Below are 27,320 nucleotides of genomic sequence, written 5' to 3'. Positions count from 1 at the left end.
TTACGCACGGGAGAGGACTTTTTTCCACGTGCGGAGGTATAGGGATGGATTATTGGGATCTGTTGGAAGTTTTTTTTTCACTTTTCTCCTAAATTAAAAAGTGGGATAAGATTATCGGAATTTCTTGGAGATGCAAGCTCGGTCACAAGACAACATCTCCATTTCGATAGACCATTACTAGATGTCATTTAGACGTCTCTTGGGCGGTTCACAGGATGACCTCTTGTACAACATTCTAGAGCTGGAAATATTCGAACCATCATTGAGAGGCCTCCCTCCGTGTATGTCCATGGTCGTCCAAGCTTTGATTTTGCATCGCTTCTGCCACTGTTCTGCGCTTTGTTTGCCTCATTGGGACAGCAGCAAGCACCATTGGTGCCCCCAAATCCTTTGATTCAGCAACCCAAAAACTTGTCACACCAAAATAAAGTAGAAAAGTCATTGCTGACCCCCTGATTCCATAGCTTAGCCAGAGCTTTAGAATTAGTAGGGATTTCAGGACCTGAACATGGCTGATCATGAGCGGTTTTCTTGAGCCATAACCAGAGATACATGAATCGGTGTTCAAACTTCAAGGGAGCACAACAAAAAAGGAAAACAAATTCTTTGGCACATTGTGATCAAGCTTCAGAGTCCCTGTACCTCACTAGTCACTACAGTCCCAATCGGCATAGTGGGTTGCTCTTGATGAGGTTGAAATCAACCTGGAAAGAAAAAAGCATGAATTAGACTCAATATACAAGCGAAATATTTTCATCACAACAGTATAGCACAGGTACCTTTGGTCCAAACAGGTCCCTTATGTTGTCGATACCATAAAGGATCATCGTTGGCCTGGATTCAGAAACAGAATGTTGTAAGTACATATTTACAATTGCAATAGAGTAAGAGCATCTCCAAGAGTACCCAAAACACTCCCAATCCAGGATTTTTTTTGGCAAAATTGTAAAAAAAAACATCTGCAACAACTCCCAATCCTTTTGCACTTCAAAAAAATCATGCCCACATGCAGATAAATGTACACACCCACGTTGTGCATATCCTCATTCGCGCCTTCTTCGTGTGCGCCAGTGAGGTCTTTGTAGCCGTTTTTTCTTCTATGCAGACCAACCCTGTGCCTGTAGCTCTAGTCGGCTACCGGTGCCCTCGTCCACGCCCCACCCCTCGGCCTCACAAGGCCATGCGCCCTCGTGCCCCAACCCCCGCTCGTGTGCGTGCAAGGGCAGGCACCACCAACTGTGGTGGCTGATGGCGACCTCACCGTGCCACCCCGATGGGCCCCTCCCGCTAAGTTCAGGGACCTCGATGATACCCAGGAGAAGTTTAGGGACCATCCATACATTTTACTCTTTGCAATAATAATTAATCACAACCTCAAAGTGAGAAAGCACTGTTCTACCTTTCAAGTGAAAGACCCCATGCAATAACATTAACACCTTCTGGCAGTCCCATGGGAAGCAACATCTCTGGCCTGAACATGCCTGAATTACCAACTTCCACCCATTTCTTCAAACCATCATGGTAACTGGAAAAAAGTGCAAAAATGAGTCTAGTTTGATCATAAAATGAAACTACCAGCAGAGCAAGAGTGTATCTGACCTGAAAATTTCCATGCTGGGTTCAGTATATGGATTGTAGGCAGGCTTGAAACGCAGCTTGGACATGCCTAAGAACAAGAAAAGGGATAGTAATAATTAAGGTATAATCTTTGCATGATATATTATGAATTGTGATAAAACAGACTAATTAGCACCTAGACTTGAGAAGAAATCCTCCAATACACCAATCAGATCACCAAGTGTCAAACCATAATCACAGATAAGTCCTGAAAAAAAGAAGCATTGTATGGCAAAACTGTTACAGGATACAAGAGATGAAATATCATGTGCACAAGAGTATATTGGTGAAAATATGCACAAACTCAATCTCCTATCCAATCTGAATGGCCCAAGTAAAAAGTGGTATTGCCATATCCCCTTCGTCCACCTTTTAATTGGACAATCCAATTGTGCTTATGTCAGCTTAAGAAGGATGAGTTAATGCACACCTCCCACATGGGCCACATGATTCAAGGGAGGAGATTGAGTTTGTGCATATGTTCACCAATATAACTTTGTGCACCTACAAGATATTCATGATAAATGCAACATTAGCTACATTCATTCAATGAAAGAAAAATTTAGTCCTTTTGTGTTGGGATAACAAATAGACTACTACATATAAGCAAGGAAACAGAAAACTACCCTCTATCTGGTGGAATTCAGCAAGATGAGTCCGGTCAACAGCTTCATTGCGGAAAACACGATCAATGGAGTAATACCTCTTTGGAGTAAAAGGTTTCTGATGAATGGTAACCATAAAAAGATAAATATCATGAAACATTCCATAAAAAATGGAAAAAATAATAATGCCATTGCCAATAAGTTGGACAAACTAAGATAACCAAACTTCCAAGTATAGTAAACAACATTGACTGAATTACCTCCTGAGCAAGCTTGTATAACATTCTCGTGGAAACAGCAGTTGTATGAGTACGGAGAAGATTCTTCTCCGCTTCATCCCGTTTCCAATCATAACCATATCTGCAGACAACAATCTTATATAACCAAAACTTTTAAGCAAATGTGCCTAAATAATATCTGTCATACCCTTTGGAGCCATAACCGCCAGACTGATGAACTTGCTTTACTTTCTCAAGATAGTCGTCAGGCAACTGTTTTGTAGTTGCTGGAGCTGCAAAATTTGATGTACAACTAAGATCCAAATCCAACTTCAATTATGAGATGGTATAGTGTCTCAGACATACCTTTCAGGAAAAATGTATCATGTGAATCCCGAGCAGGATGCTGTTGAGGCTGAAACAGTGCATCGAAATTCCAGAAGCTGGCAAAGCAGCAGCAAAAACATGCAAAATTAGGAATGCAGGGACTCTTAATCCAGAAAGCAGTAATATAATCTATATGTTACAATGGCCCAGAAATCCACACCAAAATGTCTAATAGAAGTTTGTTGAAAAAGATAACAAGTGTTAGTAATTCTTTAAAAATGTGGCACATAGAATGCTGCATTTCTTGGTGTCTTATCTTAAAGCAGCACATCATCATCATATGGTATCCTATATGTATATGGTTGTTTTCTTTGAATGTTAGAAGAACACACCTGCTTTCGACGAAATTGTTGGTTGGCATCTCAGTGAATCTGTGCCGACAATACATGAATTAATATTTTTTTGACACTTTCCTGAATACAAATATGACAAACAAGTTCTCTATTTACCCCATCATAATAAAGATGTTCTCGATTGCCTCACGAACCTGAAGTAAATCACAAGTAATAGTAAGGGATTTCTCAATTTATCAGAAAAGTAGTATGGAAGATTGCAGAAACTGTAGGATATACCTCCATCAAAGGCTGAACATAACCTTTGGCTATAGGTTGACCTTGAGCTCCATAATTATAGTCTTTGAATTCAAGGTCCTTCCAGTCACCACTAAAAGGGCAGAAAGTCGTTCCGAAATAAGAATATCACAACTTGCCCAGACAATGAAGCAAACATTCCAGATCCAAATAAAAACATTCAGAAACAGATCACGTGGTACGCAATGATTGACCAAAATGCACATTGAAAATTGCAAATCAACATGATGAACATATACCAGGCTGGAAAACTAAAATGCAACCTGAAATGTTTAATTTTTATATGTAGATACATCAAACTAGTAATTTGATCAAATAGTCACCAAACTAACTTGGGAGAAACGATATAAAATTACCTCCTAAGGTGTTCTGTTGTCACATCAGTAGCCAACGTTTTTCTCTTTACAACAAACTCAGACCCCTTCTTTAGAGAGTACCAAATTGATTTCCTGTTAAGCATTATATGAACAGATCTGTACTGCCATAATAGTAATTGGAACCCATCTCCTCAGATCCAATGTACTTACTCTTTCGTAATAAGTTTCCTTCTCTTCAAATCATCGATCACTTTATCAGAAACAACCTACATTAAAATGCTTTTCCTTTTTATAAGGGGAAGAACGCAGAGCAAAATGAAGGGATAAAATAGCAAACAGTATGTTCAGTATAATATCTATTTTTTGAGGAATATTTTTAGTACAATATAAACTGCATTTGTACACAATACTTGGAAGTAAATGCTAATGCTCCAATATGCTAAAAAAGGATCACACAGTGCGCTGTATAACAAATATTTGTGTGGTGTCCAAACAGTTCATGAAATGATTCCTGTGATCCTATCGACAATGCAGTTGAGAAGGCGGGAATTGGGAGGAAGGGGGAGGGGGTCAAATAATGAGCCAGTAGTACACATACCTCCCCATTCTCTAGTCTTCTAAGCTGCTCTTGCAGCTCATCCTTTACGCTCTCAACCTGAAAAAAAATGAAGGACAAGTGATATACGTGAAATCTTATCTTAAGATAGAAGCAGAACCACAGATAAAAGCACAACACACAGGGACAAGCCAACTCGAACCACTATGCTTATTATGTGCTGTAAAACTAAGTACAACAACATTTCAATCGTTTGGGTGCAGATAAATTCGAGAAAATCACTATGGAAAACTATATATCTTATGAAGTTGCTTGCTGCAGCTGTCTACATACCCACGTTGCACAATCACAACAAATTCAAATCCATACCTTCCTAAGGACTAAGTCCTTATTCCCCTTCTCGAAACCTATCCACTTGTTCCTCGCGGCTGCCTTCATGCCAACATCGAAAGCATCTCCCAATATTGCCTAAGCACACCAAATCTACACATCAGTACCCCGCAAAAGCAAAAACCTCCAGTCAAGTTTAACAATAAAGCCCCAGAAAAAAAAACCACCTTGAGTGCGTCCTTAGAGGCACCCTCCGGTGAAATTGCGGCGACGAGCTGTGCCTCGGGGGAGCCCTTGGCGGCGTAGCCCTTGGCCTCCTCGGTGAGCACCCATGTCTCCTTGATGATGTCCTGCGGGAAGTTACAAGCAAGAGCACCGCCGTCAAGTCTCGGTGTTGGCGACAAAGCCTGGTGTTCGACAGTGGAAAGAGCGGGAGGAGCGTACTGTGCTGTCGACGATGCGGAAAGCTGAGAGGCTCTTGATGACGCCCTCAAGTTCGAGGTGGGAGACGCCGAGGGAGGAAGCGAAAGAGCGTGAGTCGGGGACCTCTCCCGCTGAGTTGAGGTGGGCAAGGAGACCGGCTTCCACGTCGGCTGCCGGCGACTTCTCCGCCATGGCGCAAGGAGGTGGTAACGGCGGCGGCCGAGGCTTCCGAGTCTCAGATGACAGAAGGGAAAGGAGTCCTCGTCTCAGGAAGTCGCGGGTTCGGGCCCCCAAATCAATTTAAAGGTGGGCTAATTTGGCTTCCAAATTTCAACCCAGCCCAGAATAAATTTTGAGAAGGGGCCTGCCATTCTTCCGGTCTGATTCAGCCCACGGCCTACTACGCAGGTGAGAACAGCGCCCTAGACCTAGAGCCAGGCAGGCAGGCCCGCGCGGGAGACGGCAGGGGCCCACCGCCCCACCCCAAACCACACACAAGCCGCTCGCCCGCACCGCCGCACCCGCACGCCAGAAACAGCTCTCGCGTTGCTTCCGCACGCCGCCCATGGCGAGCCTGTCGTCGCCGAGTCTCCTCTCTTCCTTCCTCGGCGACCGCCTCGCACTCTCCACTAGGCCTCTCCTTCTCCGCTCCGCTGTCCCAGGTACCTGCCCGCCCCATCTTCCGCACTGCTCCGCGGTTGTGCCCCTGGTTTCATCTCGTCGGCCCAGAGCAGAGTTCGCTGAGATGGCTCTTCCTTGCAGGCAGCAGGCGGCTGGCGTATCAAGCAACGAGAACGCTATGCAACTTGGTGGATATCCTATTTAACAGGAGGTGAGCTTTAACTTCGTCATATTTACTGCTCCTGTTTGTTGCATAACTACTGTAGTACACCATCTAAGCTGCTCTGTGGTGTTCCTCCTCCTGGGCATGTGAAATCGATAATTTTCTCCTAGTTTTACCTGTCACTCAAAGTACATGAATTCTGGTTTAAGACTGAACAGGTGACCAGGTCTAGCCATACCTGACTGATGTAATCTAATGTGATTATGCGACTTAGTGACTTCCTTTCTACAAATATCTTGATCTTGACCTGCAGGTAAGACAACTTCCGGTCATTGTATTAAGAAGGAGACATTCTCACTTAGATCAAGAAAACCGAGAAGATCTATCTCACTCATACAAATCTGCACCATAGCCCATGTGAACGAACGCGACCAGCCGGGCTTTAGACATGTGCTTTGTTGTGGGACAGATAAGAGGTCTTTTTAACCTCCTAAAATTTGCTCCTACGGGAAGTCGAACGTTGAACTCATGACCTGAGCCCTTTCACCTTCTACAAATATCATTGTGTTGTTTCAGTTTACATGTGCAAAAAAGTCTAAGGAGTGATTTAATATCTTACGCAGTTGCTGTAGGATTAGATATGCAGTACTTGCAGTGATTGAGATTAAGGCCATGTTTGGAAGCAACTTAGTTTTTAAGAATCCAGTTTCTATAAACTGGTTTATGAAAAAAAACTGATTTATGGTGTTTGGAACCACCTCAGTTTTTATAAACTAGTTTCAGCTAGGGGAGGCTAGCTCCTTGGTTTTTAAATAACTAGGAATCTAGTTTCTATAAACTGGTATGTTTGGAACCACCTCAGTTTTCATAAACCAGTTTCTTAAAAATTGGGTGCTTCCAAACAGGCCCTAATTAAACACTATGAACTTTCGAAAAAAAACTACTGAGTACTGACCTTATGGAATGTGGTGGACCATGTCTTAATTCTGCTGCATAATGTATTACTGTGGCAAAAGGGCCTCTAGCTGAGTTGATTAGGTGGTTTGATTAGCACTCCTTATGTCTTGGATTCGACTCCCTGTAAGAGTGGATTTTAGGCTGTGATTTAAAAAATCTCATCGTCTGTCACATGCCAAAGCATAGGTCTGAGGTCCGGTCCCAGTCGTGGTCGGTTCTCATATGGGCTACAATGTTGCTATGTATGGGTGGTAGGGGTTCAGGGTTTTCTTGACCTGCGTGATAAGGTATTCTTCTTAATATAATGTACAGGGACTGTCTTACCCCCACAGATCGAGTTTTTTATGTATTACTGTGATCTAAGTGTAGAAGTTGTTCTCGTAAAAGTTATGGGTACATTATGGCTTTGACTGCACATGTGGGTCTACAATTAAATGCATTATTGTGACATAACATTCACAGAAATCAGGATGATGCACCAGAAAACAACCCTAGACGCCTGCGTCCTGGGAAAGTATCTCCACGCCTTAGTGTTCCCAATCATATACAACGGCCTCCATATGTCAATTCTCGTCAACAACGACCTGGTATGAATAATGGACCTGAAATACATGATGAGAACGGGATCGAGTGCATGAGAGCTTCTGGAAAGCTTGCTGCACAGGTTTTGAAATTTGCTGGGACTCTTGTAAAGGTAATGTCATGTTGCTACAAAAGCTTGACCTTTTCAATCAGTAAACTGTCTTTTCCACTAGATAAACCTTATTCATTCTACAGTTTTTAAAGTAGTTTACTGCTTGATGTTTCTTCCATAGTGCTAAGGCTTTGGACAGAACGAAATTGTGAACAGTAACTCTCATTTTTTCTGGTATGGGCATTAATTAAGTCGTGTTGTGTCATTTGTTTCTTGGTGTCATTTATATCTGGAAATATTGAAATAGAAATCACTATAGGAAGGAGGCAAGACACTTGGTTTTCTTTCCATCTGATGTACGACTCTTTGCTATTCTTCAGCTTAGTATTTACTTGGGGATCTGAGTTTAAATGCCAGAGAATGATTTTATTTTATTGACAGCCAGGCATAACGACTGATGAAATTGATAAAGCAGTGCACCAAATGATAATTGATAATGGAGCATATCCTTCACCTCTTGGTTATTGTGGATACCCAAAGAGTGTCTGCACTTCAGTGAATGAATGCATCTGTCATGGGATTCCGGATTCTCGTCCCCTTGAGGTAAGCCATCCAAAATCCAGAGATAACAACTTTGAATAAATAAGAAAACTTACAATTAATTTTCATGGCAGGATGGAGATATCATCAATATTGATGTTACTGTCTACCTCAATGTGAGTCACTCAAAACTTATGTCTACAAACTTAAACGATTGTTTTTTCTTTGAAACTTCTTTGCTTCCATCTGTTGGAATATAATATAAGTGAATTGTCCACCTCTTTCTATCAACTTAAGCTTTTAGATTGAATTGGTTGGTGCATGTAACTTAATATGGTATCAGAGCCAGAGGTCTCGAGTTTAAATTCTGGTTAGCACAATTAAATAAAATAATTGTTGCTCACTCCTATATTCTACGTCAGAGACCCAAAAGAGGCTCGACGTGAGGGGGAGTGTCGGAATTTAATATAAGTGAATTGTCTACCTCTTCCTATCAGCTTAAGCTTTTAGGTTGAATTGGTTGGTGCATGCAACTTAATACCATCAAACAACAGATCAATAACAACAGCAACAAAACCAGCAAAGCCTTAGGGCCTGTTTTCTTTAAAGCTTGGCAATCATTGCCTAGCGCAGGCATCCATCCTAGACATTGGATTTTAGACGCCTAGGTTGAATGGCCTGCCTGACACCAAAGTCCCACATTGTTAAGGTTCTATTATCTTAACCCACTTTTCTAGCCACTAGAACACACGAATCTTAGATGTATGCCTTCGCAGCTTGGGAAAGTTGCCATAGGGGTCGAAGTCCAGTTGTCAGTGTTGAGGACTTCGATAGTGAGCTTCTTCTCACTTCTGTGTAGAGATAGATCGGATGTCTATGTATGGGCGACGACGGAGGACATACGATGAGCGTTGGTTCACGTGTGGGCCCTCGTTCATATTTATTTACGTGGTGTGAAGAGGGTGTCGCAACCAAGAAGGTTACACTGATCAGGGCGTGAAAGAGATGTCCGACTCCGTCACTTGACCTAGTTTGAATGAGATCAACCCAACACACACTAGGGCTAAGTAAACAGCCGTTATTCCTAAGCAAGTTGGGGTTAGCTAAACTTCTGTGGTCCCATCACAAGAAAAAAGAAAGAAAGAAACATCCTTGCTACTTGACTTTCACCGATGCTTTAGATTTTTTGGGGTAACCTTTGTAATGATTTTTGAAGGGCAGGCCTGGTGCGATGGTGAGAGCTATCTCACTGAGTCTCACCAGGTCATGGGCAAGCCTCAGTTAATTCCTTCCCTGGGTCCCACTCGTGTAGGAGCCTCCAACACTGGGTCTCCCCCCTAATGATTTTCTTAAGAGATATCTTGTTCTTCTAATTCGTTGTACCATCTTAGGGCACACAAAATTTCTGCATATGTTCATATCAGTTGAGTTCCATCTGTTTATTGATGTGGATTGCTGCAAGTTTGTTCTTTTAATGCATGTGCACTTACACCAGGCCCATTTGTGAAATGCTTAATTGCAATTTTATGATATTTCATTTTCAACATTCCAGGGCTACCATGGTGATACATCTGCTACATTTCTTTGCGGTGATGTTGATGACGAAGCTAAGAAATTAGTTAAGGTGATTCCAATGGTATCTCGTGATCATTTTTATCTTTTAAGTAATCAGTACCTTCAAATTGAGAATACTGACTGTGAAGAGTGTGAATCTAAATTTAAGAGATCTAATTGAGATAGAATGCTAGACCAAGGCAATTCTCGCGGAAGGTTTTCTCAGCAAAAAAAAACATTGTCTGATATGATGATTCATTCTAAGTTTTATGTGTTTTTTCCCAATCAGGTGACAAGAGAATGTCTCGACAAGGCTATATCGATTTGTTCACCTGGGGTGGAGATCAAACAAATTGGTAGAACTATACAGTATGTAATTTCTGAGTAACCAAGCTTTTAAACAGATGCACATATTTTTTTATTATCTTTATCTTAAAAAACAACATTCAGTTTATCGATAAGCTGTATTGTCTTAATTTGTATGCGTAACAGATCTGGTAATCAAAACGAACTCTTGTTCCAACTACTATACTTACGACATTTAATCTTTGAAGGGATCATGCAGACAAGTTCAAGTTTGGTGTAGTTAGACAGTTTGTTGGCCATGGGGTTGGCAAAGTTTTTCATGCTGAGCCTGTTGTGCTTCATTTCAGTGAGTTCCCCACTTTAACGAAAACATCTTTTTATTAATTGCTGTCTTGCCTCCCGGCTATCTCAAGGTTCTGGTTGCACTCTGCACCATATTAGGATGTGATATCTGTGCCAATGACTTCGAAATTTGCAGGAAACAATGAATGGGGACGTATGATGTTGAATCAAACATTTACTATAGGTACACCTTTCCACAGCTTGCCCGTGTTCTATTAACCTGTGATTAAAATTGCTGCTCTTTTTCTATTGACCTGTGATTAAAATTTCACACTGTGGAACCTAGAGATAACATTTAAAAAAAAACAGGTACATTATTTTGTGGTTCTTTCAGCCATGATCTAATAACATTGCATTTGGTCACTGTCATCTTTCTGCACATAAGTACTAGCTTTTTTTTTGTCTTGAGCATATTTTTTACACTGATGCCATGCGATGTTTTTTCATTGGCTAGTAAACAAGGTAAAGCATATGAAGCTATCTCACTTCATCACCCTTTTCTATCATTCCATGTCATCAGAGCCCATGCTAACCATAGGGAGCATCAACCCTGTCATGTGGTCCGATGACTGGACCGCAGTGACAGAAGACGGCAGCTTGTCAGCACAGTTTGAGCACACGATACTTATTACCGAAGATGGCCCTGAAATACTGACACAGTGTTAATGGAAGGCCAAATAACAAAGAACAATCGTTAGTCAGCTGGCAAGATCCTGCATTTCTTTTTGGGGACTAATTGGTCCAACCTAAACTCTGATGCAAAATGGCAAACTCACATTGTAATCTCGGTTCATCGGTACAACGATATATGTATAGAAATTGTACTATTTTCGAAGTTATATTTGAGAGTGTGTTTTGTTGGTGCTCGGGTGAGATGTCATCGGTCTGCCGACGCCGAGTGGTTGCAAGTAGGTCTGACAGTTTTGATTTGAGTCGGTTGGTCGCCGGGGTTGCCGAAAGGCATATCTCGCCTCATTTGTTGGGCCAAGCACAGGACCTTTGCTTGGCATACACTTTTCCGCGAGTGATTGATCAGGTCAATCACTCAAAATGACCGAGATCGGGCAGGATGTGCTACAATTAGGTGGTAATAGGACACGATCCAAATATTTATTCACAATAAGTTAGTGTTCTTAATTAATTTTAGTTTAAAAATAATAGAAATAGAGCCAGATCAAATAAGTTAGGACTATTAATTAATTTTAGTTTAAAAATGATTAGGAATAGAGTTTAATCCTAATCTGATTCGATTTTTAAATTTTATAAAATTTAAAGCTCATTGCCACCACTAGCTACACTCCTAGTATTAAAGGTTCTCAGATTCTGTTTACCTTCTGAGGCAAGTTAACCAAAACTTCCAACGTTAAACAAGTCACCAGTTTGTAATACAGAATACAGGCTCTCACTACTTAATTGATCATGTGTACTAATAACGGTTGCTAATGATTGCACTCAAGTACTTAGCCCTCATACAGTGAAAACAAATTCCCTTCGCTGCATTTCCTTCCTCCTGTCACTCTCTGATTCGACCACCGTCCTGTACGCCACACAGTATGACGGATTAGCCCTCCATACTGGCCTGTTTGGTTCACAGGCAGCGAACCAAACAGCTAATCTGACAAGTGGGCCACAATGATTGTATCAACATAGCCTCCCAACGCAACAAAGGGATTTGCTTCGTCCGACGTCCACTACCTTTACCGCCGCGGCGCCGCCCCAGAATTTCCCCCTTCTTCGTTCGCGGAAACGAGAGCGCCCGAAGGAATAGCGAGGTCGGAGGCGCCGTTCGATTCCAGAAGTTTCCATCGCCGCGCCGTGACGATCTTGTGTAGCCTGCGCATTGGTCTGCTCGTCGGACGTCGGCGTCGGTCGAGTCCTGGGGTGCGCGGTCGTGCGAGATCGAGGCGGGGAGCTCGCGAATCGGAGGCCGCGGGGCGCAATGCCGCGTCGGTAGGGATGGCGGAGGCGGCGCCATGGCGAGGGGCGTAGCGCGGGCGGTGTCTTTCGGGCGCCGTGCCACAACGGGGTGGTGCTCCTACCGGCGCGTCACCGTGGCCGTCTGCATCGGCAACCTTGTCGCCGTGCTGCTCGTGCTCCGCTCCCTCACCGCCCCCGCTTCCTTCGCACCCACCGCTCCCAACCGTGAGTGGAATCCCTCGCCATGTTTACGCCTTCGGTTTACTTCCTTTGATCTGACTAGGTTTGTTTCAGGCGGGGAAGTGGTGCAGTACACGGAGGAGCAGATTAGGTGGGTGGAGGAGTCGATCCGGATTCGCCGCGAGGCTGAGCCCGTCGAGCTCGTTCTGGCGGTACTTTCAATAGACAACTCTTTTACTTATTTATTTGGTGTTTATTTTGATAGATTAGTTCCTAGTACTTACGATCTAGTCCACGGAAATTCTGAACGCAAAGGTAAAGAAGCTGCGGAAGAAACTCGCCCAGGAGGTGAAGCGGCGGGAGGAGCTGTCGCTGGTGCTGAAGCAGAAGGTTTATTATGATATTGCGCGGGGGCTGCACGAGTTGGGGGATAACAGCAGCCTCGCGCAGCAAAGAGGTATTCTGTGTAGGCTGCTGTTTTTTTTTTTTGGTGCAATGAGATTGCGCCTTTTTTTTACAACCTGTGCATAACTTGGCCCTGTATATTTATCATATCTCATTGTTCGTTGCGCACTTGGCATGCATTTGTGTGGTCTATTTTGACGCATCCACTGGAGACCTGAAGAGATGTTTTTAATTTCTTAGTGCTTATCAGTTCGAGCGCACTTATGACCCATGCTAAATGCTCTTGCCTGAGTGGTTCTTTGAGCATAATTAAATTACGAATTAAGCAAAAAAACATGAGATAGGAAGCCCAATGAGCTAATGGTCTTAGTCGTTTGGCACAAGCGTTCCTTCAGTCTCTGTTTAGTTCGTTTCCACTATGTTCTCTATCACTTTCAAAATTTATTCTAAAGTGATCCATCGGGCTCTGTGTTATGCATGCTTCGTTCTTGCTTTTGCAGCATGCAAGATCTAGATTGATTTATTACTAAACCAGTCTTCTAGTATTATACAGAGATTGAAGTATTTCTCTCTCTTTTTCCTAATAATATATGTGCATATGGCAGAAGTGGTGGAATCATGGCGTGTTGAGAAGTTAAAAAACATTGCATCCACTCGGAATCAATCAAGTTTGGACTTATCTAGTGAGGAAACCAGTATGTGACCATAACTTCCTGTTTTTTGGTGTCTTTGGTGCTTCTATATATTTTGTTTCCTCAACTGTAAAACTTGAGTTTGGTCTTACCCTATAGGAATGTTAAAACAAGCCCTGGAGTTCAACTGGCATATGCTCCTGGAGGATATTGGCCTTTGGATACCAGATGAAGTCACACATACTGTACATGATGATAAACCTGAAAATGAACCAGAAGGTTTGTTCTTATATGGTCATGCAATGTGTTTGTGCTGGTTTATGATGTTTAGAGCACTTGGTGTCAAGTTGGATCCTTTGTGTACTTTTGAATCGCCCGAAGAAAGATTTGTTTTATGATTTCCAATGTTCTCTACTATTGCAGAAGAAGAGATAGTAGCAGGTCCACCCTTGTCCCCACAATGTAATGCTGAGCTACATACAGATTATGATGGTGCCGCTGTTAGATGGGGTTTAACACACCACAAAGAATCTGCTGCTGATTGTTGTCAAGCTTGCCTTGATCAAGCTAAGAATGCCAAGCCAGGGGAATTGAAGTGCAATATATGGGTTTACTGCCCATCGGAATTTGGATGCTTCTCGCCAGACAAATATGAGCATAAACATCAGGAGTGCTGGTTGAAACAGGTAGTGCATGTCTGTTCTATATGTGTTTTGGTAACCACTGAAGCCCTTTGGTTTTTGGATAATTGTCGGGAATGTTTGATTCTTCATGATTCCTAACTAAAGACCTCAGTATTTTATGAATTTTGTGCGTATCACACGGGTTAATTGTTATTATCAGTATGGAAATGAGGTGATATTGTATATTACTAACATGTTTAAAATTGCTGTACTTTCCTATAACTAAAAGGGATTTGAATGGCAGAAGCAATATAAAAACGTGATGCTGCTGCACATTTACTGTACTGTACTTCCATATAACCATCAGCGTTTTCAGCTATGATTGCGGAGTAATCTTATTTTTCCGCAAGCTGCAACTCGTTGCATCCACTCGAAATCAATCAAGTTTATCTCATTGTCAGCTAAGATATGCATTTTGTAGCAATTTTGACTAATCTGAATAATGGGTTAGGATGGTGCATGGACAAGTTAGTGGCACATTCTTAGATTTATTGAAGCTAGTATTCTTTGTAAAAAAATCATTAGTCCTGGTAGCAATCAATTTTCTTATTATAGTGGATGTAGAAGTGTCTGTTATTCCTTGTAGTGCATAAATTCTGGTTTATGATTGCATGATAATCGGCAAGCTGATTTGTTCCTACATTACTAATAAATAGTTTCACAAAGCTGAAGTTTCTTTCATGTTAGTTTGTTTTCCTATACAAAACTAATATTTGTTCAAACATCTGGTCATTTGTTTTGGAATTTATCATGTGGGAATACATGCAAAAGTTACTCCCGTTTCCCTCACAAATATATCTCACGTATGATGGTTTTTGCTGTTGCTTGCAGGCTGACCACCCCAAACTGAACTTCAAAGACAAGTATTCAGAGCCTTACAGAGACGCTCATCCCACTGCACCTGTTGTCGTGCCGTGGATGTCTGGTGTCATCGGTGCATGAGCTGCCAGTTGAGACTCCTGCTGATCCAACTTCTACAGACAACAATACAGCTTTTCTTTTTCTTTTCGTGACTATACTCTTTTTCCTTTTCTTCTTTCTGCCCTGGCATATACGATGTAACCTGGCAGCGAAAAATTTTGAGGGTTGCTTATTGGGGTACACATTGGATTTGGTGTTGGTTAATTAAATTTAGTGAACAGGGATTCACCTATTGGTGATCTTTTAACTTCCTCTGTTTGGACCGCTCTAGCTTCAAAAAAATTGGTAGAGTTAGTAAAGCAGGTTTTTAAGAGCTTTAGAAAATCTTAAAGTTAGTTGTGACCCTTTAGAAGATATATTTAGATAAGTTACTTTGTTTCTTTTTTAGATGAAAAATAATTTTAATTTTTTTAAGTTTATATTATAAACTACAGCATGCTGAAGCTGAAGTTGGATATGGAGAGACCGTATTATTGATGTTATCAGTTCAAGGCGATGCTCAGTTGTGAATCATGATCTCTACGTGACTGCCTCTCCCATGAAGAAGCTACATGCGCCCCTGACACCTGTGTTGGCGATTTGTGTGGTCAATTAGCAGCCCGGTGGTGTGATCGGTTCCCATTCCCAAATATGCAATTGTCTCTGATCAGAATATCAGATGCACTATCGTTCAGGCTAATGCATCATTTTCCATTTTGAGCCATGTATGTGGCCCATATCATGGAAAGGGAATCCTGTGAAGTGCCACAGCCATCTGCCAATTCGCCGGCATTCCTCCTGAACAAAATATCAAAATCTCTTCAGTAAGTTCTGTCAGAGTTGCATGAATTGTCTGAGTACTGAACTTACATACAAGGGGAAACACAGCGTCATTGCACCAATAGCAATCTTGCATACAATCTCAACGCGATGTAAAGGATGTTCAGAATTCAGACACGTGATGCGAAGGATGATCAGAACTCAGACAGTCAGACTCGCAATCGCAATGCGATGCAAAGGATGGTCCGCCCACGTTCCCGCTGAAGACGTAGACGCCCCTTCTCAGAGCGTGCACAACACAATGAGGGTCGCCGGTCGTAGACGTAGCGTGCTGAACCAGCGTGGCCTCCCCACACGTTCACCGAGAGTGTTTTATCTACAGTTTGCTATCCTCGCACAGGGTGTATTCGATATGGAAACCCTGAACATATTGTAGAAATCTCACCATCCGTTTCTATTTTTTATGAATCATTGTGTACATCCGACGTTTGAGCCAACATGGGAAGACGCTAGCCATCTACCAGCATGCATCTATGTCTACATCTGAACTAATTATTGACTGCCAAATTTAAAATCGCATGGAAGAGAAGCCAAGATTCGGCTAGCTATAACCGTGGTCGGAGAGATGGTGCTCTTGCAATATGTTACGTATATTGTCACACTCCGCATTCACTGGTAAAAAAACACCTCCCGACTAGAATCCTTATCAAGTGGTGGTGGACCTCACAGACACTTCTTTACTTCAGGGAATAGCGGGTTTTCCTTATTCGCAGCTTCAACATCATCTATCGAGGCAACGGCAACCACGACCCCATTGTCCTTGATGGTTTCAACAGCATCAGCGAACTCCTTGAAATCCTTCGGGCTGTCACATGAAAAGAAAAGCAATACAGTTTGAATCCAGCGTGGCAATCCAAGAACCCAAAAAAAGAAAAAGGTACGCCAATTTGGTTATGGATTTGCCTACCTTGTTGCTAGTATCTCTTCACGTCTTTGTTGGCGTTCCTCATCCGTGATGCCCAGCAAATATCTCATTAGGCTGAAAGAAAAGGCAGTTTGCATGTTTATCGCAGCCACATAATATTTATGTGTTATGACACCACACTAAAGAAAGAGCTAGTATAATAAATTTCAACCCAACCAATATGACAACCAGCAGCAAGATGTGTTCAGCTGCCAGGGTGCACAAGCCACAGGACCTATTTCCCCAAACCAAATTACCAATTTACTAAATTTTAGTTATTTTAATAATCATTTTAAAGTTTCGGCCTACTGCATTGTCCATGAACAGGCCTCTACTTGTGACAAGATGCCAGCTTACAGTACATCACTATCATCTCTGATCAGAGTAGATGTTTCGATCAAAACCACCAATGGTAAGGCATACCATCAATTGTTGGTTAATTTGTGCTGCACAAGAGCACCAGCATAAACAGAGGCTTACATACCTGCTGTAACCTTTAGCATCTGGTAGCTGGTAGGCGTCAACATCGCCTATGGTTCCAATAATAGCTTTTGTGAGTGCATCATCATCCAATTCTAGCTCTCTGAGGAATCTTGCTGTCTCATCATAGACCTCTAGTGTTTTCAGTAAGTTTGGATCACGATATGATAAATATGAGAACACTCCTGAAACAGTAAACAATATTTAGCACTATGTGGATAGTTTACCACGCAGAAACCGTGACACATAACTAATAACAATAAATATGAATGGGCAACGGGACATTTTTCTTATTGCTTTACCAGTTATAAGAAAATGTTGAAATAACAAGTCAGCAAACAGAGCTAGAATAGAACCTGAATGGGTGTCAAAATCACAAAATCCTCCATATGCACCACCGCTAACTCGAACACGATCCCATAACCATGTATTGCTTATGTGCTTTGAGATGACATAGGCGCTTCCATTGAGCTGGTATCCACTTTGGTAAAGGTTTCCAGCTTTTCCAACATAATTAACCTTAAATAACAGATAAAATGATATCAAAAAATTTCACTATGCCAAATTGTCAATGAGTAGTAATCTCTCCATGATTTCTGAAAGTATTCAGACAACTAGTCGTTACCTGAGTTGGGACAACAATGGCTTCATTCACAGAAGGTAGACGAGAAAGCCATGGATCACTTCCAATGGATGGGCTACTTGGGAGTGAATCAAGAAATTTGGCAATATGTTGCCTTGATTTTTCAAGATTTTTCCCGTCACTAGTAAGGTTGATCAAGCAACCATTCTTGGAAAAGAGTGATTTTCTCATTTCCTCGAGTGAAGATGATATGCTGTCCCAATCTTGATCAATCTTAGTTTCCAGGTCCCGCAGATACTCAAGATAACTGCCAACAGCAACATATAAATAAATGAATATCTCACACGGCAGCATGTTGATAAGAATTATGGCTACTTCTGCGAAAGATAACTGCACTTCTTACAAATGGGTTCTAAAAGCACTGAAAGCAAAATCCATAACATAAAAGAAAGGAAAAAGAAACCAAAGAAGAAGAATAAACTAACAAACCAAAGCATAGATGTAAGCTACAATAGTCTAGCACAGAGCACACCAGGTATATACATACAGGGCTGTAATGATAAATTCCATTCTGGGAACCAGCCGACCTGACAATCCACATATGTGCATATAACACAGAATCTTACCTAACACCACCCATTTGTTCCGAAATCCATCCAGCTGCATTTAACTTAGCATCCATTCTAGCTGCCGCTATGCCATGGCCACTGCCCCTCAATCGATTCTGTATTGGACAAAGCATTAAATAACCAGATCAAAGCCATGCTTATGACAATATATAGCAGAAAGATGCCAGTTCAGTACCTCCATTCTTGCTTTACTCTGAGAAACAAACTGCTTGAATCTCTGCTGTTCTGTGAATTGAACATCTTGAAGAATGATGTACATCTGAAATAACAGAAAAATCATTTATTTTCATTATATACAAATGAAAGCAGCAATTATCTGATAAGATCAGTTCTCGTGCAAGTTAACAAATTAACCAGCAAGCATGTCTCCTACACCTGGCATTTCCTTTGCCAAGATGGTCTGCGTACAACATTATGAAAAACATACCAGATTAAACAAATCTTCTACTCGTGGCGCCATTGCCTTTCCCCGAACGATTATGCGAGTGAGAGGATCTTCTTTTCCCCTAACTGATGATGTGAATGGGTATACTGATATGCCTCCAGTTTTTCTACCAATTAATTGATTAAGTTGCACAAAGTCCATATCTTTTGTGCCCATCTCCAGTAAGGATTGGCTGGTACACATGCTCATAATTAGTTCAAAAGCCATATAATATGCAGGAATATCTTCATGATAGATCAACAGCAATGCATCAGTCAACCAGCTCACCAGAACAATGGCAACAATTGCAAATGTTCTTTTTTCATCGAACCCATATCAAATACAACCTCAGAGTAGATGACATCATTGGTGAAGAGATCATGTTGCAAAACCTTGACACCGTTTATCTCTCCAACCTACATGTGTTTATCATTTACCGTCAATTTGTAGTCTACATACAAAATAGTAAAAATAAGAAAGATAAAGAAATATAAACTACTCAGAAAAAGAAGGTAACACTAGTAGTTATTTTAAAATTTTAAAAGATTATAATTCAAAAACTAGCAAATGCTCAATACACATCCTGGGAAAAATATTTATGATATACTTGATTGGTAACTTTTGCTGATAGATAGAGAAGCATTCAGCCTGCATCAATATGTGACACGAATTTGCTTCCTGTGCAGGGTAAGGAGACATGGTACACTAAAGTTAGATTTGGCTGGTAAGTGTTAAATGTTCCTATACATTTTGGGCTATTAGCTCCTGAATAACTTTCCTCGTTAGCAAGTTGTAGTAATAACTTCTGACCAGTATCCCAATACATGTAACTCCCATCAAGGAACAGTTTAAATAGAACACTAGTCTAGGCTTCATGACTTTTTTAAAAAAATAAAACAGAATATTGACCAAATATGTCCCAATAGAGACCCAAAGAACTACCTCAACCGGTACATGAATAGGCTTTTTTGGGATATCTTGCAATGACAGACTAGGGACAGCCTTGAGAGCTTCTGGAGGATCTGGTGTTTCTTGTTTTTCCTTTAGCTCCTTTGTAGAACGTGCCAACTCTGCAAGATCCTCCTGAGTCATGCTAGCTTTGACTTGTTTTAGGATCTCTTTCTCAGCTGCTTCATCACGTGATGCTTTCTCTGGATCAGGCTGCACTTTGAAGGTTTAAATTTGAAGTATATCTGAGCCACAAAAAATATTAGCTCGGTGTACACAATATGAAGCGAGAAGTTCTCAACTGACCTGCATTTCAACTGTGACACGATGTGAATTCTTCAAAATAAATTTTTCAATGAGCGGTGAGAACACAGCTTTTGATCCCTCCTCTGCAATTCGTGCTTTCAATTGTTGCAGTGGTTGTTCATATTTCAGAGGCTCAAAAGGGTCCATATCATATATCCATTTCCCCTGCAGTTGTTTTGTGAAGTCGAAGACATTACATGAATATCTTCAAACATATGGATTTTCTTAAAATGAAAATCATGAGATAGTTATTCATACAATTGAACGAAGCATCAGTGACAAGCCACGAGGGAATGACCCTGTGTTGTTCTCCCTAAGACTAAATTCGATCGTGTTCATGGAAGCCTCCACCGCTTCTGTTGCAAATCCTTCCTCTGCTAAATTATTCAAAGTTTGCATAACCAACTCTTCAACTTTTTCAATATTATCCTCTGATACACCTTTCAGGCCTATGCTAAATTGTGGTTGAAGGAGCTCATCCTCAACACCACCTCCCACAATAGCTTCTCCTAAACCACTTTCAAGAAGAATCCTTCTAAGTGGTGAAGCTGGAGTCCCCAGCAATAGATGATCCAGGAAACCAAGTGCAAGCTCAGTTTCTACATCTAATGGCTCTTCTGACAAAAGCCAATTGATGCACACCATATATTTCTTTGTCAAATCACCTTCTTGACCAGCAGGGTACTTCTCTATGACCCTCACAGGTTCCTTGAATAGCCTCTGTGGCCAAACCTTCGATTCATTAGGAGCAGGGTTGGCTTCAAACTGGTCAAGGTATTCTAGAGAAGGGGAAAGAAAAGGATAGACATTATAAGAGGGATAAGAAACAGGAAATTTGGAGGATCATGAAAAAGGTGGTTAAAAAACAGCAGCCATGCGAATACAATCAGTATTTGCTTTTAGATTTGCATCTTACCACTTAGAATGCGCAGCCGCTCTTTTGGGTCATCATCACCATAGAACCAGATCCTAGCATTGCTTGGATGATAATACTTACTATGGAACTCCTGCAAACGAGCAAGACATACAAGCACAGAATGAAAAACTAAATTAAGTAATTAACAGCTAACTAAGCAACCAATATTAGCTTAGTGCTACTCCAAAATATATAGATAGTTTTTGGTGGTGCTAGAATGAAATCTGGTCAGGTGATCTAGCACTTATTTTTTATACATCACAATGGAAACCACCAACTATTAAAATTAACTCTAGAAGAGTTAAGGGCACAAGCAATACCTAAAATCTCAAAGTAAAAGACATCATGAAGCACTGCATTGCTGGTACAAAGTATATACCAGCAAATGGCTCAGTATGCCTCAATAAATGAGAATCCAAAATTTGGATCCAGATTGATAACAAACCTTGAATTCTTCAAAAGTAAGTTTTGGGATTTCATTTGGGTCCCCACCACTATCAACACCATATGTGTTATCAGGGGAAAGTGCCTGCAGAATGTTCTGAAAAGTTAATCCTTGTACTTGTACCAACTGGACAAATAAGATCATGAAAAGAGAGGCCATAAAAAATGCCTACGAACAGAAGAAAAGGAGCACCCAGGTATATTAGCACAAACAGACATATTGGGAAGAATCTAACAAGGAAGAATATACTAATAAGTTACTGCAACCTACTGTACTAAAGCCTAGAATAAACCCAGTTTAAACAAGAAAGCAGAATGAATACAGGGGAAATGCAACATCTCTGGACCCAGGTTCATTGCAATGCTTAGTCAAGCAACTCATCAGGCAAAAAATGAGAGCAATGTACCAACCTATAGGTCTGGACCTGATCTCAGCTGGCAATTATAGTACATAAATTAACCAAAATTTAACTAATTATATGGTCAAACCATCAAAGTTCAATCTCAGCAATAGATTAAGGTAGTAGAACGGCCTGATCATGTTATGCCCTTTGACAAGGAGATCTCAGGATGATATCATGTAAAGGATAATAAGAGATGTAATTGCATCACATTCTCCTAAAGGCTAGTGAGATCGAACAAGATGCCAAGAAATTGAACATCTGAAACAGAACACCCATTTACCTGTTGGGATACACGTCCCATTATGTTATCAGGTTGAGAGTAAACTCCTTTCATCTCATTGAAGACGACACCTAAAATTGTTAAAGGATTGCATTTTGAATGACAAGTAATGTCACATGTAAATTTTGCTTACTATATTTATTTAGATTGAGCAAACAAACCTTTGTATGTTATCTCTTCTTCAGGGTTGTCAAGCTCATAGTGCCAACCTTCTTGTTGAAATGTTTGGAAGTCGTCAACACATTTAGGGAAAAAGACGGCATCAAGATATACATCTACCAAGTTGTAGAAATCCTGGAAAGCAACCAAGTATACAATGATAATGTTAAACAAAGAGTTTCTGAACAAATGATGCAAGCACATTTGTGGCCATTAGGTCTTACCTTAGTGTTTGTTGATGCAACCGGATAACATGTCCGATCGGGATATGTGAACGCATTCAGGAATGTATGCAAACTACCCTTTAGGAGCTCCACAAACGGTTCTTTTAAAGGATATTTTCTTGATCCGCAGAGAACACTATGTTCAAGGATGTGGGGTATGCCAGTTGAATTTTTCCTGGTAATAAACAAAATCTTCTTTACAACACGAAAATAAGCTTACATGCAATGATTCATTCTTTCACTATATGTGCCTAGGGCTGCCCAGCTCATTTTTTGTACAGCAAATCCTACGTCTAATGGAGATCGGAATACTGATTTACCATAGACAAAACAAAGAAACAAGGATTAACTGCACTTACGGAGGGGTACGGAAAACAATGCCAAAAACTTTATTCTCATCATCATTTGACACAGACATTACTTCAGCACCCGTCTTCTTGTGCTTGTAAAGAACAGCAATTGATTTGCACTCATCTATAGTCTGTTCAGAGACCTTTTCAAATCCGAGCTTTGTGGCATACTCATGTACGTCATCTGTATCTGATTATGTCAGAAGAAAGAGGTCACACATTTGATAAGCATATGACCTTGATTTTTTTCAAATAGCAAAAGGATGCGGTTTGAATGATGGTTGCTTTTCAAATAGCATATTATTATCAGCTCCAGCAGCCTCATGTCAACACTTTGAGCAAAAATCACAGAGAAATTGTGTGATTTATGAGCGAAAAAATATCAATCATGAGACCTAAAACAGTACACAAAAGGAAACCCCACCATAGACTAACCATCATTTTCATTCCAAACCAGCTATGCAGTTCGAAGTGATTCAACACATTGCGTCCATTTGCTTCCGCAATTGCAAGTAAAATAGCACACTTCACAACCATTTCCGCTACAGATAGGTTCAAGCAGAAGCAGTTCTGTTCTCACCATAGGGCACGGGAGAGGGCGAGGTAGATACAGCGGAGGCGGACAGCCTCCGCGCGAGCTGGGGCGCAGCGGCCGGCCAGTACCGGCCGGAGCAGTGCAGCGGCGCCGCAGCGACCAGGAATCGCGCGCCGCCGCGGGGCAGAGCCGAGTAGCCGCGCGCCGGGAGTGAGAACGAGGACGCCCGGCGTGCCAAGGATGAGGCCGCGGCAGCGGGCACGACGACGGGCCTGCCCCTGCGGCAGCGGTGTAGGAGGCGGCGGCCTGAGGTGCGGAGCAGCGCCACCCGCTCCATGCCGCAGGTGTCCAGCTTGCCGGTCTGCCTCTGGACTCTGGGGTTCTGGATTGGAGTTAGGGGCGGCGTAGGTCGTTGCTGCGAGTGGGATTGCGATTAGGCTTTCAGTTCCTGGGCTCTCCGTCCGCACTATGGCGAGGTTTTGCTTGGGCTTAAACAAGATGAGGTGGACTGAGGAGAGGTGAAAAATCTTCGATTTTTGTCTAGCTCTTTTTTATGGCTGGGATTGTTCAATGGAATTTCGTGTGGCTGATGGTGAGTTGGCGTGGATTGTGGTACACGCAAAGTGTTCGCGAAATTTGGCGTCGTTTAGACGTGTCTTCACCGTGGACATTGGAGGGACATACAGAGTTTTGCAAGTTTGTCTTGGGTGTTTTGAATTCTACCCTTTTCCACATAATACAAGGCTCATATAGAATTCCAAATACTACCTACCTCTATTCTTAAATATCTATCATTTCCTAATTTATTTTTATATTAAAACACGATAAATATTTGATGGTCACTGAACGCGCTAACGAAAGGGCTCCTAGTCGCGGGGCGCGTTAATTAGTCCGAAGAGATAGGTGCGCCCTAGAAGAACCCGCCCTAATTGAACCATGTGGCAACGAGTCTGTGGCCGGGTTTGGTGGAGCCTGACAAGAGAGAACGGGCATGTCAGGAGGGAACCACTTGAGTGGGTCCCGCGTCCGACCCTGAATTGACCCGCCATAATGACTGACCACATTAACCACGCCTGACACCTCCCCACGGCGTGGGCGTCGATCCACTTTCCACTCATGACCTACGTACCTCTCGGACCGCATAGCACTTATGACCTACATGCCCCTGGACTGCGACGTATTAATAGCCCACGCACCCCTCGTACTGTGCCGCACTTATGCCTATCGAACTAGGCCTGAGTGCACAAACCTCCCGCAAGGTACTACACGACGGACTGTGTCGAGTCCCAAGCTACGGAAGCCAAGGGTCAACATAGACGAAATGATGGCGCCTGAGACCATCACCGCCCCTGTGATAAATTCGTGGCAACCAGGCAGCCTCAGGACCTGCGAGTACGCATGGACTCATCCGGAGTAAAACACTGATTTTATCGTTCCCTTATGGCTCCTTCACGGGAAAGCCATAGCTGACCAACCCCTATCCCCGATCTATAAAAGTGAGAGGCTGACCTCTAGGCAGGAGGAGGGACGGAGAGATCAGCATACGGTGATGAGCCCACAAGAACGAGCAGGAGGAGCGTCGACGAGGACTAGAAGGCTAGAGCCCCTGCCAAGCGAGGACTTATATATGACTCCACCTTACAGCTTCTAAGCTTTACTTTCACCCCGATAAGAGATCTGGGAGCCTCTCCTCACTCTATCGACTGCTTGTAACCCCTACTACAAGTTTGGTCATCAATTGTATCAGTAGCGCAAGGCGTTGATAATTGGATGTAGGGACGTTCTGCCCAAACCAGTATAAATTGTGCACCCTTCGCTTATGTCCTTCGAAGCCTGGAAAACGCACAATAAATTTACTTGTCGGAGCGAGATACGAAACACCGACAACCCTAAACTAGTGTCATATCCTTATTCTCTACATAATTCTCATCATTTTCTTTATAATAATATAATTTACTTCCTAAAATATATGTTTTATGACTTAATTATTGGAGTATATTTTTCTAGATGTTTTAAACAATTTAAATATATAGTATTTAAATTTTTAAGGTATTATTTTGAGTTACCTTGTTAGAGATTCTCTGAGGTAAAGAAAGCAAAAGACAGCAACCATTCTGAAAGTCGCCTAGAGAGGGGATGAATAGGCAGAAACTGAAATTTACAACTTTAAACATAACTACAAGCCGGGGTTAGCGTTAGAAATAAATGTGAGCCCGAAAGAGAGGGCGAAAATAAATCACAAGCAAATGAAGAGAGTGACACGGTGATTTGTTTTACCGAGGTTCGGTTCTTGCAAACCTAGTCCTCGTTGAGGTGGTCACAAAGACCGGGTCTCTTTCAACCCTTTCCCTCTCTCAAACGGTCACCTAGACCGAGTGATATTTCTTCTCAATCAAATGGGTCACTTAGACCCCTACAAGGACCACCACAACTTGGTGTCTCTTGCTTTGATTACAAATGTCTTGAGAACAAGAATGGAGGAAGAAGAAAGCGATCCAAGAACAAGAGCTCAAAGAACACGAGCAAAACTCTCTCTCTAGTCACTATTTGTTTGGAGTGGATTTGAGACTTGGAGAGGTTTTGATTCTTTTAAATTGTGTCTTGTATTGATTGCACTAGCTCTTGTATTGAATGAGATGTCTGAAAACTTGGATGTCTTGAAGTGCTGGTGGTTGGGGGGTATTTATAGCCCCAACCACCAAACCAACCGTTGGGGAGGCTGTCTGTCAATGGGCTCATCGGACAGTCCGGTGCGCCACCGGACACTGTCCGGTGCGCCAGCCACGTCACCCAACCGTTAGGGTTCTGACGGTTTCGACCGTTGGAGCTCTGTCTTCATGGGGCACCGGACAGTCCGGTGCCGCACCGGACAGGCACTGTTCATTGTTCGGTGCGCCTTCTGGCGCTGCTCTGACTCTGCGTGAACTGTCCACGCACTGTTCCCTTTTGCAGATGACTGTTGGCACAGTAGCCGTTGCTCCGCTTGGCGCACCGGACAGTCCGATGAATTATAGCGGAGCGGCCTTAGAGAAACCTGAAGCTAAGGAGTTCAGAGTGTACGGTCCCTGGTGCACCGGACACTGTCCGGTGCGCGAGACTAGGGCACACTTCGGTTTTCTTTTGCTCCTTTCTTTTGAACCCTAACTTGTTCTTTTTATTGGTTTGTGTTGAACCTTTGGCACCTGTAGAACATATATCTAGAGCAAACTAGTTAGTTCAATTATTTGTGTTGGGCAATTCAACCACCAAAATCATTTAGGAAAAGGTTTGATCCTATTTCCCTTTCAATCTCCCCCTTTTTGGTGATTGATGCCAACACAAACCAAAGCAAATTTATAAGTACAGAATTGAACTAGTTTGCATAAGGTAAGTGCAAAGGTTGCTTGGAATTAAACCAATTTATATTTTCACTAGATATGCATGGATTGCTTTCTTTCTTTTAACATTTTGGACCACATTTGCACCACTTGTTTTGTTTTTGCAAATTCTTTTGGAAAATCTTTTCAAACCCTTTTTGCAAATAGTCAAAGGTAAATGAATAAGATTTCGATAAGTATTTTCAAGATTTTGAAATTTCTCTTCCTTTGACTTACAAAACTCCCCCTGGTTGAAATTCTCCTCTTAGTGTTCAAGAGGGTTTTACCAATATGAAAAAGATTTAGATACCAATTGAAAATTCCTTCTTTATAGATACCAATCGAGATATAAATTCTAGGGAATACCAATTTTGAAAGATATTAACAAGATACCAAATGAAAACTTTATTTGAAAATTTTGAAATTGGTGGTGGTACGATCCTTTTGCTTTGGGCTATTATTCTCTCCCCTTTGGCATTAATCGCCAAAAACGGAGACGTTTGAGAGCCCTTTTAAATTCTCTCCCCCTTTGGCAAACAATATATGAGTGAAAGATTATACCAATGTGGAGAGTGGTGTGGAGTGACGGCGAAGGGTAAATAATAGCGATATAGTGGAGTGGAAGCCTTGTCTTCGTCGAGTACTCCATTTCCCTTTCAAA

General features: G+C 41.9%; 4 protein-coding genes across 5 annotated transcripts; 2 read left to right on the top strand and 2 right to left on the bottom strand.

The window, feature by feature from the left end:
• Window positions 1-476: 476 nt before the first annotated feature.
• Window positions 477-5,313, bottom strand: LOC100194117 (uncharacterized). Its single transcript, NM_001139170.1, is given in 18 exon segments — window positions 477-704; window positions 780-834; window positions 1,400-1,525; window positions 1,600-1,666; window positions 1,754-1,825; window positions 2,244-2,340; window positions 2,483-2,582; window positions 2,649-2,733; window positions 2,807-2,883; window positions 3,160-3,198; window positions 3,277-3,314; window positions 3,400-3,490; window positions 3,774-3,866; window positions 3,945-4,000; window positions 4,333-4,389; window positions 4,660-4,758; window positions 4,848-4,970; window positions 5,065-5,313. Coding segments are annotated over 18 exon segments (1,497 nt in total). The 5' UTR covers window positions 5,236-5,313; the 3' UTR covers window positions 477-653.
• Window positions 5,314-5,488: 175 nt separating this feature from the next.
• Window positions 5,489-11,026, top strand: LOC100216916 (methionine aminopeptidase). 2 transcript variants are annotated; one of them, XM_008683073.2, is made up of 10 exons: window positions 5,489-5,705; window positions 5,806-5,875; window positions 7,247-7,478; window positions 7,860-8,021; window positions 8,093-8,134; window positions 9,511-9,582; window positions 9,802-9,881; window positions 10,067-10,164; window positions 10,297-10,344; window positions 10,681-11,026. In XM_008683073.2, the coding sequence occupies exons 1-10, from the start codon at window positions 5,609-5,611 to the stop codon at window positions 10,824-10,826; spliced, it is 1,047 nt and encodes a 348-aa protein (XP_008681295.1). In that variant the 5' UTR covers window positions 5,489-5,608; the 3' UTR covers window positions 10,827-11,026. The 2 variants fall into 2 exon arrangements, with proteins under 2 accessions (XP_008681295.1, NP_001136774.1); NM_001143302.1 differs by having other exon boundaries at window positions 5,576-5,705; window positions 10,615-11,020.
• Window positions 11,027-11,887: 861 nt separating this feature from the next.
• Window positions 11,888-15,162, top strand: LOC100191149 (uncharacterized). Its single transcript, NM_001136585.1, is given in 7 exon segments — window positions 11,888-12,302; window positions 12,372-12,469; window positions 12,573-12,714; window positions 13,268-13,357; window positions 13,454-13,573; window positions 13,718-13,980; window positions 14,809-15,162. Coding segments are annotated over 7 exon segments (993 nt in total). The 5' UTR covers window positions 11,888-12,133; the 3' UTR covers window positions 14,920-15,162.
• Window positions 15,163-16,063: 901 nt separating this feature from the next.
• On the bottom strand, window positions 16,064-23,957 carry LOC103628870 (presequence protease 1, chloroplastic/mitochondrial). Its single transcript, XM_020538705.1, has 19 exons — window positions 23,349-23,957; window positions 22,778-22,958; window positions 22,419-22,593; window positions 22,197-22,329; window positions 22,036-22,106; window positions 21,353-21,436; window positions 20,908-20,998; window positions 20,250-20,770; window positions 19,992-20,156; window positions 19,680-19,898; window positions 19,026-19,153; window positions 18,741-18,930; window positions 18,489-18,572; window positions 18,311-18,408; window positions 17,727-17,991; window positions 17,458-17,620; window positions 17,106-17,286; window positions 16,625-16,696; window positions 16,064-16,522 (listed from the first exon to the last, which is right to left on the bottom strand). The coding sequence occupies exons 1-19, from the start codon at window positions 23,638-23,640 to the stop codon at window positions 16,381-16,383; spliced, it is 3,255 nt and encodes a 1,084-aa protein (XP_020394294.1). The 5' UTR covers window positions 23,641-23,957; the 3' UTR covers window positions 16,064-16,380.
• Between the last annotated feature and the right edge of the window lie 3,363 nt (window positions 23,958-27,320).

The sequence above is a fragment of the Zea mays genome, chromosome 5, assembly GCF_902167145.1.
Source record: "Zea mays cultivar B73 chromosome 5, Zm-B73-REFERENCE-NAM-5.0, whole genome shotgun sequence".
NCBI lineage: Eukaryota > Viridiplantae > Streptophyta > Magnoliopsida > Poales > Poaceae > Zea > Zea mays.
Note: the sequence above shows the minus strand (reverse complement) of the source record. Positions and strands in the feature narration are given on the sequence as shown.